The sequence below is a fragment of the Synchiropus splendidus genome, chromosome 8, assembly GCF_027744825.2.
Source record: "Synchiropus splendidus isolate RoL2022-P1 chromosome 8, RoL_Sspl_1.0, whole genome shotgun sequence".
Taxonomy (NCBI): Eukaryota; Metazoa; Chordata; class Actinopteri; order Syngnathiformes; family Callionymidae; genus Synchiropus; species Synchiropus splendidus.
Window position 1 is genome coordinate 11,615,042 of NC_071341.1, and position 14,674 is coordinate 11,629,715.

Genomic DNA, 14,674 nt, shown 5'->3' on the forward strand with positions numbered 1-14,674 from the left:
CTTCATACATGCATGAAGCCATTCACACACACACACACACACACAAACACAGACACACAGAGCAGCACTTCCTGTTGCGACGGTGTTACCCCAAGGGCATGTTCTGCACATGGGTCACAGTTCAACTAGGCCTAGCTTGTTTAAGAGCTGCTCGGCTGGAAACTGAGGGGGATACTCTGCCTCCAGGGTATATGCTGGTGTGTGTACGTCTGTTATTAGTGCCGACTCAACGACAGGTGCGAGGGCAGCGGGGATGAACATAAACGGTGTATGAACAAGTCATCAATTTCAAATAAGCTTTGTGTGGCTGTTAATGCTGCTTTGGGACACTAGTAATGCGGCAACGGAGTGTGTAACGGTAAAAATCTAAGCAGTTTAAATAGTGACAAATCTTTTCATTCCAAATATACTAGATTGTAATTTATCCTTATAGCTGTGTAATTAAGTCAGAACGCCGCAGGAAAGCAGCGTAACATACGGGGTATTTACACAGGAAGGCACTGAGGAAATGCATCATCTCTGAGCTTCTCGAACAGCACTTCTGATTCTTTACAGAGGACTGTGCTCAAATTGTAGGAATACAATTGTGCCAACTTTAAAAAAAAAATCTCTTTCTTTACAAGTGTAGCAAGGCAGGAAAGCTAAAAAAATTATGCACAACAGAAATAATACAGACATTTTGAGTCTGATCGAAGGCAGTCTTATATTTTTCTTTTAATTGTATATATATATATTTTAGAATGAAATTCAGATTTAATAAAACCATTCAGAAAGCCGCTGCAATAGATTAACCAATTGAACTGACAATTCTCTGCACCTCCACTGTCCACTAATAACTTTGTTTAATAGCAGAGGATCTAGCTTGAGGATCCTCTGTTTATCAGTTTATCATCATTTTATATTAGTCATTGAGTGCAATTTCACGTTTGTTGTTTCGCAGGTGTACAGTTGTCACACTGTCACAATACCTATTTTGAGTGGAATTCATCTGCCAAAAAGAAAGAAATATATTTCAATTATTTCATATTCAATTAAAAGCAATGATGATTTGAAATTACTGTACCATTATTATTTACAATTATTGATGCTAGTGTTACAATAATATTATAAATAATAATAATGAAAGTTCTGTTCTTTCTATGAGCTATGTTTTTCATCATACAAATCCATTGAGATATTAAGGTCAAAGCATTATTTTGACTTCCTAATCTCATCACTTGTGATATTGATACCTTTAGTAGGCAGACTATCAACCAGCTGAGTATCACTACATGACAACACATCGAAGGTCTTCATACATACTGACATGAGCCAACTCAAAGTGACTCCCCATGACAGTTCCATAAATATCTGTGTCAGATTGGGATTAGGGGTGCATGTGCAACATACCAGACTCCAGCAGTATGCGGACAGCATGCGGATCGTCTGCCAGAGTTGCGTAGTGAAGTGCTGAGCAGCCACGGAAACCAGCTCTGCTACTGAGCCTGCTGCTGAACTCGTCCTCTCTTGACACCAGAACTGTAGGCAAGACAAAACACAATAATCTTCCCACAAAACTGTAATATTTACATAATAATGGTAAGTGAGCGCTCATGTACAGGACGCTCTCTTACAAAGATGCAATAGTGTTGGCTGCAGTCTCACAGGTGCTTCTGCAGACACATTTATTAGCAGAAACCCGTTCATCGTCGATGATAAGTCTTCACCAAGTACGGCATTGACAGCACCACAGGCTACAAAATTGTTCCAGCACGGAAGGACTTGTTAATTTTCACAAATTTCAGCTCAACTGTCCAATGTGATCATAATAACAGTGTAAATTGTGTTTTAGGGACTTCTCTGGTGAGCTCCTTCCAAATACCAAAGCCAGTCTATCATTCTCCTCTTAGTCCTCTTTTCCATGAGAGCGCTCATCTTGTGCGACTCCTTCATCATCCATTTTTATTTCTGCCGCCTCCTTATTCGTCCTCTTGGTATCCATCATGTCCTTTCAACACTTGCACACTTTTCCCTTCCTCACTGCTGCCCCTACCCCAATAACTTTGTCTCATCTATTTCCTGGCTTCCTCTCATCATTCCACTATTTTCCATCAATCCCTCCCTCCCTCCGTATTCCTCCTCCATCATTAACCTCCAGCTATCGTTGCTCTTTACCTTCTCCTATTGCCCACCCTTCCATTCACCGCCTCCTACCTTTTCTGCATCTCTCCTTAATCACTCTACTTTCTCCATCCGCTGCGTTCTCTTTCTTTATCTCAACGACAGATTGGGCGCAGTGTGTGTGTGAGAAAGAGAGGCAAAGGATAATCATAGCTAACCCAATAAAGCGTCGCACAAGCCCCCCTAGCCCATCCATCAGTTTGTGTCTGGGAAATGCTTCCCCACGCTACGCTGGCCCCACGTGGACCCAAACCTGACAGCCATATAAATGTCTGCAATATACATATCCCATATAAATATGTCTGCAGAAACCCCACACACACACACACCGTGTAGGGGGGAACAGTGTGTGTGGCTCCACTGAAAAAAACAAATAAAACATTGACTAGTCAGAGAGCATATGAAATGAATAATGCACAACAAATAAACATATATGCAAATACTTATGCAAATCATAATGCCTCATAATCTCCAGTATAATCTCACAAAAACATTCGTACCAAGATAGCACAATTTATACCTTCCAGTGAGTGAATGCCTTTCTCCCTTGAGGTGTCATAAACGTTGTTGAAGTCGTCTCCAGCATTCGGGTCGGCACCAGCCTCCAGCAGGACCTTCACCACGCTGGGAGCAAAGAATATAGATATATGCACGTCTGAGTTTTCATCAACTAGACTATATATAATGAAGGTGGATGTAGAAGACATCGAAACAAGGACAATCTGAGATTGTTTCATAACTCAGGCAAGTTCTAAAGTTGGTTTGACTGAACTGGATGGGGGAAACAAGAAGGAGCTGGCCGAACTGCGACTCATACCCACTTACTACATCGAAGTAGAGACTAAATTTGACCTTTTGTCCGGCCAAGGTGCAATTGATGAAAGATATATTCATTGCTTCTATGTCCGCTGTGTTGGTTCTCACCAAGCCTTCTAACATGTACATGTGCGCTTCTTCTGAGGGCAGGGGTCTTCATTGGAGGTCTCTATGTCACTGTTTAGCCCTTCATTGGAGCGTACCGCCTTAAAGAACAATATCCTCGGCAACACCACTGACTGTGACCCAGCGGACATTCCAGGTACCGTCTCTGTGTCTACAGAGTTCTGTTTCACACACTTGTCGTGAACATGAACATTGGCTTTGACATTGAGGCGCAGACATGCATGTGGACAAGCACAAAGACTGTTAGCCATGTGGCAACGAGGTGAAGAGTAAATAAACCCATGAAGCCTGAGCCCGTCTGAGCTTAATTCATGCAACAAAAAAAGTATGGCCAGGCCTGGTCAGGTGCCATAACTGGTACCGCTTTACATGATTTTTTGAACATCAGAATCAGGTCATATTTAATATATGACTGCATTGGGAGAAACAACCCAATAAAGAAAGAGAACAGAATAAATACTAGGGGTCAGCAGTTCAGATCACTTTCCATGACACATGATTATTTGGTTCCAAGGCCAGTTACCTAAAATATTTTGCATTCAGAGGTCGACAGAATATATTTACAGTATTCATCCCTGAGGTTAAAGACAAGTGGAAGACATTGGCGAGAATGCTATGAATGTTATCATTGCTGTGTGGTTTTATAGGTCTAAAGACTTGTTGAGTCTTTTTGTAGAAGTTGAAGATGATAAAAATAAAACCGAGTGAATGTTTCACACTGGCTTTTTTTTGTATCAAACAGTCCAGATAAGGTGAAAAATGAATGCAAAGTTCTGTGAACTTTCTTTGACATGAATTAAAACATGACAAACGGGTGGTTTGTGTCCGGACCATGTGTTCCTGTGGGAGAGTGGGGTGAGAACAGCCCGGCCAGGTCTTTGTGCCTGACCTAAGAACTTTCGGGGGGTCTCCCTTTGTTACTGTATCACTGTGGTCGGGGGTGGCATGGGGGGGAAGTGACCCACCGAGGGCTCTCCTCTCACCCCTGCAAGCACTTCTACAAACACGTCGGTGCATCCTCTGAGACACAAGCAGACGCACACAAACCAACAGCAACTGGTCACAGGAGAATGCACAAGACTGGGTGAAGAACTGAGCCGCCTGAAAAGGGTTAATGGCATCAGAAAGGTAAACACGGATGAAAAAGGCCGAGGAAACTGCAGGGAGCTGGAGAAGAACGCCTCACAGATGAAAGAGAAGCAGATTTAATTATGAGTGTTAGTGTTAAACCTAATGAGCTCTTAAAAACTGTGTTCATCAAGTGGCTAACTTTATTTGGGACATTAAGGAGGAGAGTAGCAACTCATTTGAAACCGGACCAAAGGCCTCAAGGGGTTAATTAGTTCAAATTCATGAGGTGAAAGCTAAAACTATATCTGTGATGGCAAAAGAGGTTATCCGTGAATAAAATCTGAATTCTTCCAACTCGGACTTGAGGGCTGCATCGTGCGATAGGTGACCTCTGGTGTTAGATTCTGCCGTCTGCCCTGGAGCCAAGACAGGAAGCAGACACTTCCCACATTAACCACCATAATGGACACCCGAGCCAAACTGACCATCCATGTCCCTGACCACCTGGCCCAGACGCTGGACCTCACTTGACCCCATTGCGCCTGTTGCACACCTGGGGTCAACGTAGTGCCAGAAAGACTTCACTATACTTATGATATGAGACTGGCACTCATGAAGGGCCCCAGTCCCAAAAGACTCACTTTCAAAAACAGTGTTTTAACAATAGTCAGATAGTGATGGGTATTTATTTACGTGACACAGCTGTAGAGCAAAGCCCGTAAGAGTCCACCGGAACCAGTTTTCAAGTTCACAAGTTTTTGGTTTTTGAAAAGTTTCTATTAAAACTGTTGGTGTGGTGAGTTTGATACAAATCTGCAGAGATGTCTCATGGCTGACACCAGCAGAGTTTTACAGTTTGGCATCTGCTTTTAGAGGAAATTTGATCATTTCATTGTAACATTTCAATGTTTGTTATCCATCTCCGCTAGTTTTCTAAACTCTAACCTAAGAGTAAAGTTTCTTTTCGAGACCTTTGCTTATGACCAAATAGAAAAATAAAAACTTCACAAAGCACATTTTTATGAGTAATACACCGGTATATGTGACTATTTGAAGAGAATGCGTATGGCAAAGTAGGAGGGGGGTGGGGGGTGGCTGAGGCTGCCTTGCTGTGGCAACCCCAAACAACTAAGACAAATATGATACCACGCAAAGGACTGCACAGCACTGGTCTCTCTTTAATTTCTTCATTTCATTTCATACACATTCCTAAACCTAGGGACACTTGAAATGTATTCAGTGTTAAACTGACTCAAGTGCCACAAATGCAAGTGGTTGAAACAGAATCTTGGACACCTTGGTGATTTGTGATGGTGGGAGAACAGACAGTGATTGCATATCAGCAGGTTGTTGAACTGAACATTATACCGGACATTACAGTCATTTAACAAATTAAATTTAAAAAAATAAAATAAATTAAAGATAAATAGCCAAAAATAATGGCAAAATCTAACTCTAAATTAATGTACCTAAGTCCAATAAACACTGTAAATGGTTAAAGTTTTACATTAATGAAGGAATGAGAACAATTTTAAGTTACTTCCCAACTTCCGGTGTCACCTTACTTTATCGTTGCAGATGTGCAATGTCACTAAAAACCTGGATAACTATTGTGTACATTAGAACAAAGCTGCTGAAGACCATTCATCATGCACATTTTTTTGTTAATGTTCAAGAGACTATATGTATGTACGAATATCAGAAATATATAACTGCTGCATAAGAATTCTTTATGAGTCACAATAAACCTGTTACCAAGCAAGCCAAGCCATTGATAAACTCCAGCTGTTTACAGTTAAGTTCCCTGTTTTAAAGGAGAGTAAAACAATCTATAGATAAAACTGAATCCCACAGCATGACAGAAGTATTTAAAGTTAGTGATTAATTATCATTGTATCAAGGCTAAAAAAAAAAGAAGAATTACAAAATTATGGCCGTAAATAAACTGTGTGTTATTTAAAAAAATGTAACCAGAATTCCACCTTGGAAGTGAAACATTAACGATCCTCACTATGCTATTGTGACCTGTAATTTGATTTCCATGGGATCTCCTCTGAGATTTTTCCTCCAGATAATCCTGGTCACAAACCCGTGATCCCACTCCACATCACTCTCTCTGATGGTGCAGCATTCAATCCAACTCTTTCCCGATGATCCACTCATCTTTTATTTCCCCCTTCTCTCTCCTCTCCCTTGTATTTGTGCTGCTTCCCGTTGAATTGCTCGCCAGACAGGTCACGATGATCAACAGGCGTTACACTCTGCTAAACGCTCATTGTGCACGTGAATAAGGAGAGGGATGGACGGAGGGGGAAAGCGAGAGATAGAGATGGCTATTGTTTGTTAAAGAGTGCAAATACTGGGTCAGATTTAGCTCTGGATCAAAGCAAAACAAACACACGTCCGCCCCCTCCATCTAACCCTTAACTCCTCAGCCTCCAGCTCCACCCAAGGTCGCCGTCAAGCAGCTTCACTTGCTGGCCAACATACCTACAAATCATAACGCTGTCTTGTCGAACACAGCTATCACTCCTTGACTCAGAAAATAGAAATCCACTGCCAGGTTGAGTTGGGATAATTTAACAACATGATCCATCCTTACATTTTGGCCGGCTACAGGCTACACCTTCTTCATGAGTGATGTTGTCTGTGTTTTCACTTAACAGCTGCAAATAAAGTTGTGTGGAACTGAGTAATAGCCTGTTGGCCTAAAAGATATTTGGTGATAATAACACACACACACACGCACAACTCCTGTATGTTTTGTTGCGAGAATACAGAGAGAGTTGTGTGAGTGATGCGCATGAGATGATGTTTTGTCTTCCCCGCAGCACTGACGGCTCGCTAGGGGGTTGGTGGATGGGATTAAAAACAGAGGAGTGTCATCTCCTCGCTGAGTTATAGCCCTCATAACACACACCAACACACACAGTCTGCACCAGAACAGACATTACATTTGTGACCAAAAAAAAAAAAAAAACAATCATCTATGAGAAAAAAAAAAATGTTTAAACAAATGACCAAATGTACAAGAAATCTCATGTTTACATAACCATATTTATCTGCCAAAATGGAGAGAGTTTGGTTTAAATGGCAATTTTGGAATGAAGTTGGAGAAATATAAACATCCAAGGTGTGGCACCTTCCACTTTTGAAGGACTTATTGGACAAAGCTCACTGCGATCCTGGCGTGGGAGGAATAAGCAACAAACATCAAAAGGTAGATATGGACATATCACCATAATAATTACCAATGAGCAAATAATAAGGTTTGTTTTGTCACATATAACACATTTAGTCAGCCAAATATTTATTGAGTGTTTGCAGTATTGCAAAATAATGTAAACTGGTAAGGACAAGATGAGAGTATGTCACAGGAACAGCTCAAGTGGAGACAAACTATGGGCACATGGAGAGAAAAAAGTAGTGGACATGTTGGCGAAAGATTGTAGGAGATGGAAGGGAAGACAAGGACTGAGATTCTCGGATGTGATACAGGAGGACGTGAAGAGGACAGGTGGAGGATGCACATGTGGGTTAAGGTGAAGGAGGCTGACTAGCTGTGATGTTAACATAATAGATGTCATGATATAATGAAAATGAATTCAGATTCTCACATTTCATCCAAATTGTCCACTGGTTCTTCTTGTCTTAACCTGGCGGGAACTGATTGAATCTCAGAGACAATTCCAAGATAACTAAATTCAAATTTGATCGGTTATTGATCTTGCCGCTGATAAGTATTTAAACGTTTACTTTTTTTTTTTTTAACAGTGACCGCAATTCTTTCAAAAGTCCGTGAGCAGATAAAATATTTCCCAAGCTTCTCACTGAATGGTTCATTTTCACATTTAAATTCCACATTATCATTTTCATGGCAAAGTGACGCTCTCAAACAAAAAAGTGAACAGAGGGTCCTGACTGACAAAAAAAAAAAAAAAAGACTGCTGAAATTGGATTTGGCCTGGTCTTAACCTCGGCCCCTTTCTGTGTCGTGTGTGTTCTTGGGGCCAGGAGGCTAATTTAATTTGTCGGACAGAGAGATGGGGGAACGGGTAAAGACCTTCTGTCGGTCTAAAAAGTTGCACTTCTGAAGACCTACTGTAACAACGAGAGCCGAGGCACGACACAATAACTCATGCGGACAGCTGCACGGTGCCGAAAAACTACACGAGCACGGAAAATGACTGGTAATTGAATTAAGCAGGAGGAACATTCATTACCCAGCCTGCCACTGAGGAGCGCTGTGCCGTCTCACTGAAATGTCATCTGTTGTTTTATTTGTCTGACAACCGACACAGATAGAAAGGGATTCTCTAAAAGCATGATCAACAAACTCAGGTCATGAAGAACGACACCTCCGTGAAAGTAGAAGGCAGGATGGATCACAAACACACCTGTGCTGTCGGTTCATTGCAGCCACCATTAGAGCAGTCCAACCGAGACGGTGACGATGATTTGGGTCGACCCCTTCTCCTAATAGTCTGGATGGACAGAGAATGAAAAAAAAATGTAGGTACATAATTTAACACATGTTACTATGTTTTTTCCTAAACCTGATCAGGCATCAAAACTGTCCCACTTCCCCCATGCTTTGTTAATCTCTTAAGTTACACTTGGTGTCTTGCGTACATTTATTTTCTTAATTCAATTACATTATTTTTTACCTTCCTGTCTGATACCTTATCATTGGAAGCCCAACACTCGCCTCATGAAAACAGATAATGACAAGTGATGTTAACAGCTGGGCAGCTGTTAAAGAGAATGTCCTTGTGAGACACACCAGAAAACATGAGCCCTGATATATCTCTCTCGATCTGCAGCCACTTGACCAGTTACTGTGGGTGTAAGTGAGCCAGGTGTTTGTTAAGTTCACTGCCCGAGGGGAAGACATCAGGCCGTGTGGCCTAGTCATGTTGTGTGTCTGAACTGTCCGTCTGTCGTCTCTTGAGCAGGGCAGAGCAGTGTTTACAGTCAACACAGTGGCCTCTGGCTGGAGAAAAAAGAAGGTTGGCTGAAAAGCTAACAAGCCTCTTTAATATTATTCCACCACTGAAAAATTTCAAAATGAATGTGGTGCAGTGTGGCAAAATAAAATTAAAAAAGTGTTCTTTATTAAGTTCATTGATTGGATTTTATTTTTTATTGCCACTCCAATCGACGAATGACCTTTTCAGAAATGTATTCTGGTCCAAGTGATTATTTATCGATGTCATCTGTTTAAAATAACACTTCGCTCTCTAAGACAATAATCAATCAATCTAATCTTGATGCCACACACAATAACATCAGTTTGAGTTTGGAATTTAATGTTCCAAAAATAAAATATATAAGATTTTTATTTACAGTTATGTACAGTATATGTGATAGCATTGTGATTCAGAACCAAACGTTCCTTGGCAGAAAGTATATTATCAGATCAATCGTTCTCTGTCAACACAATTTCTCACTGCAACTGCAACTCCAAGCAAGTTAAGAACACTCTTTAATAATGGTACTTCCATAGTGTATTTGGGGTTCAGTTAATGACTATGAGAAACTAAATTTGTATGCGTCTCCAAAGGTCACACTGTCCCAACCAAGACTACAAAAATCATGTCTCTGTGCTGTGTGATAGTGTGTAAATTGTGGGTCTCTGTACAGCTCTCAGAGTTACTTAATATTTGTAATGCAATATTGTTAGACAGATGGGACCACGAATCACTGTAGGCTACAGGACCGGTCCAGTGAGCCCATTTCGTCTGACTGTCTCCCAGTGAGTATGTAAACAATAACAGACTCCCTTTTAGTATCAGCACCAGCGTGCGAGTGTGCGAGTGTGTGTGTGCGAGTGTGTGTGTGTGTAGAGTCAGTTTTGGCATTTGGGAGAGATGAAGAGATCATGGCATCGTAATTAGATTCAGAATGGCATTGTGTTATCCAATAAAATCGTACTTTGATGTGATTTGTTCATATCAGAATCTACATAAGCTATTTGGGACGGCAAAAGATAACAATTAAATGCATTATTTAATACAACATCGCATCAAGTTAATTCACATTGGATCAAAATAAATCAAGAAGAATCTAAAAAGCAGTTCACAGTAGAAAACAGCACGGGAAGTCAATACAATTTATAGCTCTACACTGACTCCTGCTGATCGGTGTTGTTCACTGTTTCAACTCCTAAAATGGAAGATGATTTTAGAATTTAATAACTGCTTAGTTGGATCAATAAATAATTAGCAAGACCTGTTGGGTATTTCAATCAATACTGTTTTTATCTAGGTTTAATATAATATTAGTAATTTAATAAAAAGTTAAAACAAAATCGTTTGGCCTGAATGGCATTCCACAGCTCTTATTTTTAGGGTAATGTTCATAATTTCAAAGAGAATTATCATCTTATCTAGTTTTATAAATTTTGTGTTTATATGTTCTAGTGTTTATAAATAGACAAATAAATGTTTTAAAAAAAATTACAATAATCAAAAGTATGGCTGGGCATGGTGAACATTATAACATGACACTCTTTAACAACCAAATAAAATAAAATACATATGCTGTATACACTGACCGAGTCCAAAATGATAACATGATGTGTCTGAACTTGTTAACTTGGTGGCTAAAACTACAAACGCCACTATCGACAGCAAAAAAAGAAGAAGCAGTAAAATAGATTATGTACTCAGTTTGTCTCAGACATTCTATGACCAATCACTCCCGCCATGTCTGAGTGTAAACGTTGGCACGTGTTCGCCGTCATCAGAATACGGAGACCTCTGGTCAAATATCGATCAATCAAAATATTCCATATGAATGAAACAATAGTAAATGTGAGCTGTTTCAGTGAAGCCTGTAAACAACTACCATGAAATTTGGATTTTAGTTGCTTGAACTAAAATGTGGGAGGATCTTTCTCATGATTTGAGCTTGTGCTTCGCCAAAATGTGTACTCCTTTAAAATATGGAATTTCTAAATGTTAAAATGTTTTTTTTTTCCTTTAGGAACTGAAGCAGCAATAATATATAAAAATGTAGCTTTTGCTGCCATACAGCCCAGTGAGCTGTCACCTGAGGTTCACAAGTTTACACTGCTGGGCATTAGCAGTAACAATAACAAGAACTAAAATAAACTAGAATATATCTTGTGACGAATAGCCTGACAGAGAAGTAAAAAAAGCAACAGATGATGATGATGATGATAAAGGAGCGTTTAGATGTTTATAACAATAACTTGAGTTATTAGGTTATATGCTAGAGTGAGAGTAGAAGGACCAGTTTGATGTACCTGACAACATCTTGGGCATTATTGGTCCTTGCTGCCTCCAACAGAGCATCACCTTCAAAATAGAGGAAAGACAAAGGCAGACGTTTTGCTTCACACACCACTGAATAATCACAAAACTCATTGTCAAGAAAACGTGATTTTTTTTTAAGTGTTGCATCTCACTACCTTTGTTGTCTGAATCCTTCTTCAGACAGAAGGCCACAGCAGCAGCTGACAGCACACCAGCAGAGGCCACACCAGCCCGGCTGGCTCTTCCTCTTCCTCTCGAGTTCTGGTCCTCACCGCCATCATTGCGCCCACTCTCCTCCCAATACTGACTAGTATTGCGACCCTTGTCGACCAGCGCGGCCCAGGAACTTCTGCGATTCTCTAGACTCGAGAGCCATCTAGGGGCAAGATGGTGATACTGCACAGTTGGGCTGACACTGCTAATAGCAGCGTCCTCGGCCAAAATCCCTCTTTTGGATACCCGGGAGGTTGACACAATGGGGTTGCGGTTGTTTTCAGCTGTCGTCTCTTGAACAGCCTGACAGGAGGCCCCGTTAGTGCTGGTCTGGAGGACCCGGCTACACGGTGACAAGCTACGCGACCTTCGAGCTAACAGCCTGGTGGGAACCGACGTTAACATGGCGATACACTCACCAAAAACGACGCCTGAATAGGACGTTCAAGTGTACAAGTAGACTCAGTAGGTCACAGATGCTGCTAGAACGGCAAATTTGAAAAAAGCCTAAGATACGGTTATTATCAATGGAGGATAATAATAACAAGCAGAGACGCACTCTGCCGTCTCACCTCAACATAACGTGGATGTCACTCGGTGCCGCAGTGCACCCTGGGAAATGTAGTAAACGTGATTAGCCAACAGTTTAGATTAAGGGTTTCTAAAAAAAAAAAAGGTTTGATACTTTGAGTGGGCAAGGCGTTTATTTATATATTTATTTTGGAAACAATAGCACAAGTAGCCACGTTATTATGCCGACGTAAGCCCTTATATCAAAGCCAATCAATCAAATGTTATTTTCTCTATATTTTAATTCTCATCAACGTATATATGGGCACAATATTAGACACTTCACATATCATATAATTGTATGCGACATTTTTGTGTACAATTACGCTTTAATAAAAAAAAAACACGCTTTTCTTGCAGTGGCACATTACTGCCGGCTGGTGTCATCAAAGCACAGGAATCTCATGTGTAAATTAACCAAAAGCAGAAAATGCACTTTGTTTGAAGCTACTTTTCAATATTATCTTTTTTGCAAACATGTGTCCCTCTATTTACAGTCAAAGTAAAAATAAAATAATCTCTGGACGGGATTAATTTCTCCAGTGAGGGACAATCACATTACCGCAGGGATTAGTGGGACATTCATAAAGCACCCAAATCTTTCTTTCAGCTATTTTCATATGATTAGATTTAACAAACAGTTGTGGAAAACCCATGTTTCAGTTCATTTGTATGTCAATGCTGTACATGAGTTCCGTAGTTTGAAATGGGCTTTCACTGATGAATTGAGCGGTAATTTATAGGCCCCTAATGTTCCACTCCAGCCTTGGCTTTTACTGTGTTACTCGAGGCATGAATCATTGAGGACATCATGCACCGCGATAATAAATCAACTGGAACCTTCCCTGGGCAGTTCACCTGCAGTGTTGTTGCTGTGCTTGCATCTAATATCCGACACTCTGCTGTTGTGCAAGCCCTATTTGCAGATTTAATTAAACTGTATATCGAATACTTTTTATCGATTTCAATGCATTTCATTATAGATTCTCTTGATGACAGCAGCACAGGTAGAAATGCAGAGGGATGCATTGAATGATTTATTTATCATCTGACTCAGTATAGGGCTTTTGAATGGCAGTCCATACTATTATTTATGTAATTCATTCAAGTTTTGTATTTTCAAAGAGAAACACATTTCACACCTTGGTTTACAGTCAGTTATTTTAATTTATCTCTGTGTTAAACAGATATGTACAGTATGTTTAACTTAAAAAAAAAAATAGATTAAATGATATTTGTTGTAGGAGTAATTTTTAACACCTTATACGCACTTCCAAACAGTGACTGTAGTGTGATAATCCTGGAGTTTCAAGAACTGATGACAGAGAAAACGACAGCGATTTCAGAGGGATGCAGTAGCCATAAAGATCGAAGCCAGCCTCCTCCACTAGGTGATGAGTTCACGGAAAGGTGCTGCTGTATTGTGCGGCAGTTGCATTCAGGTGCCGTCAGGAAAACTTAGACTTACTGGAAAATGAGCTAATGCTGCATTTACCACATTTCTCCCCCAGACATCAGGAAATGCTTTCCCCCCGAAGAGACAAATATTTATATATTAGATATAATATGTGCTCAGTAATGTATTGATTCCTATTTGAAGTTTGTGCCGATCAGTCAGTATAGCAAATGTCTTTGGAAATGTAAAAAGGGTCAGTCACTACCTTTTGTTATTAAATATGGAACAAGAAACATTCACGCACACCCATAAATATACCTGGTAGTCACATGCTGTTCTACTGCAGTTTTTAAGAACAAAGAAAGCGAACAGTGACTGTATGCTACATCCATTTGATGCTTTCATTCAACATTCATCCTGAACAATGAGCTTATAAATTAGTCACATGATTGACCCTGCGTCACCTTTCCTCTCCCATGTGATGGAACCACACTGTCGAATTGTGTTGTGAAATCCTTTGTGGCTAAATTGTAGGGAAATTCACAATCCTGCTTGTTCTGCCGCTCTGAAGTCTGTTGGCAGCCTTTCCCCCTGTGTCTCATGCCAAGTGCCTTGGCAGAATGGTAAATGTAACAGAAAGAATTAGAGAATATTCAAATGAATATTAATATGATTTGACCTTAGTTTCTTCCTTTTTTTGCTCAATTCTCTTTTCTTTCTGTTGCTCATCTTAAAATACATCCATCATCTCAAACAAAAAGCGTTTTGAATTTGATTTTTAAACTTTGGCACACGTTTGCTGATATTTTTTTTTTACATTTCTGACTGCAGCAAATTTAGCTCTTGGTTTACTCATGTTTAGACAGGTCTCTCTGGATCTTCCTGAGTTCTCTTCATAGCGATATTTAATTTGAAAATTTTGCCACCAATTTGCCACCAAACCGGAACACAAATTTGCATTCAGACCTGGTTGTTTCCATTGTGGAGTTCATCTGTTTCCCCTGTGGTGGCATTGGTTACCTCTCGCTCAGGAGAGTCAAAC

At 40.2% G+C, this 14,674-nt stretch overlaps 1 protein-coding gene across 3 annotated transcripts in view; it reads right to left on the reverse strand.

Moving 5' to 3' along the window:
• clpb (caseinolytic mitochondrial matrix peptidase chaperone subunit B) overlaps window positions 1-12,323 on the reverse strand; it is a 28,890-nt gene extending 16,567 nt beyond the window's left edge. For 2 of the 3 annotated variants that reach the window (XM_053874038.1, XM_053874036.1), the window contains exons 1-5: window positions 11,609-12,250; window positions 11,444-11,495; window positions 8,571-8,657; window positions 2,681-2,784; window positions 1,390-1,518 (exon numbers count right to left, since the gene is read on the reverse strand). In XM_053874038.1, coding sequence (XP_053730013.1) covers window positions 1,390-1,518; window positions 2,681-2,784; window positions 8,571-8,657; window positions 11,444-11,495; window positions 11,609-12,071 — 835 coding nt within the window. In that variant the 5' untranslated portion in view covers window positions 12,072-12,250. Of the gene's footprint in view, window positions 1-1,389; window positions 1,519-2,680; window positions 2,785-8,570; window positions 8,658-11,443; window positions 11,496-11,608 lie in introns of all 3 variants that reach the window. The other variant, XM_053874037.1, reaches the window with a different exon arrangement.
• Between the last annotated feature and the right edge of the window lie 2,351 nt (window positions 12,324-14,674).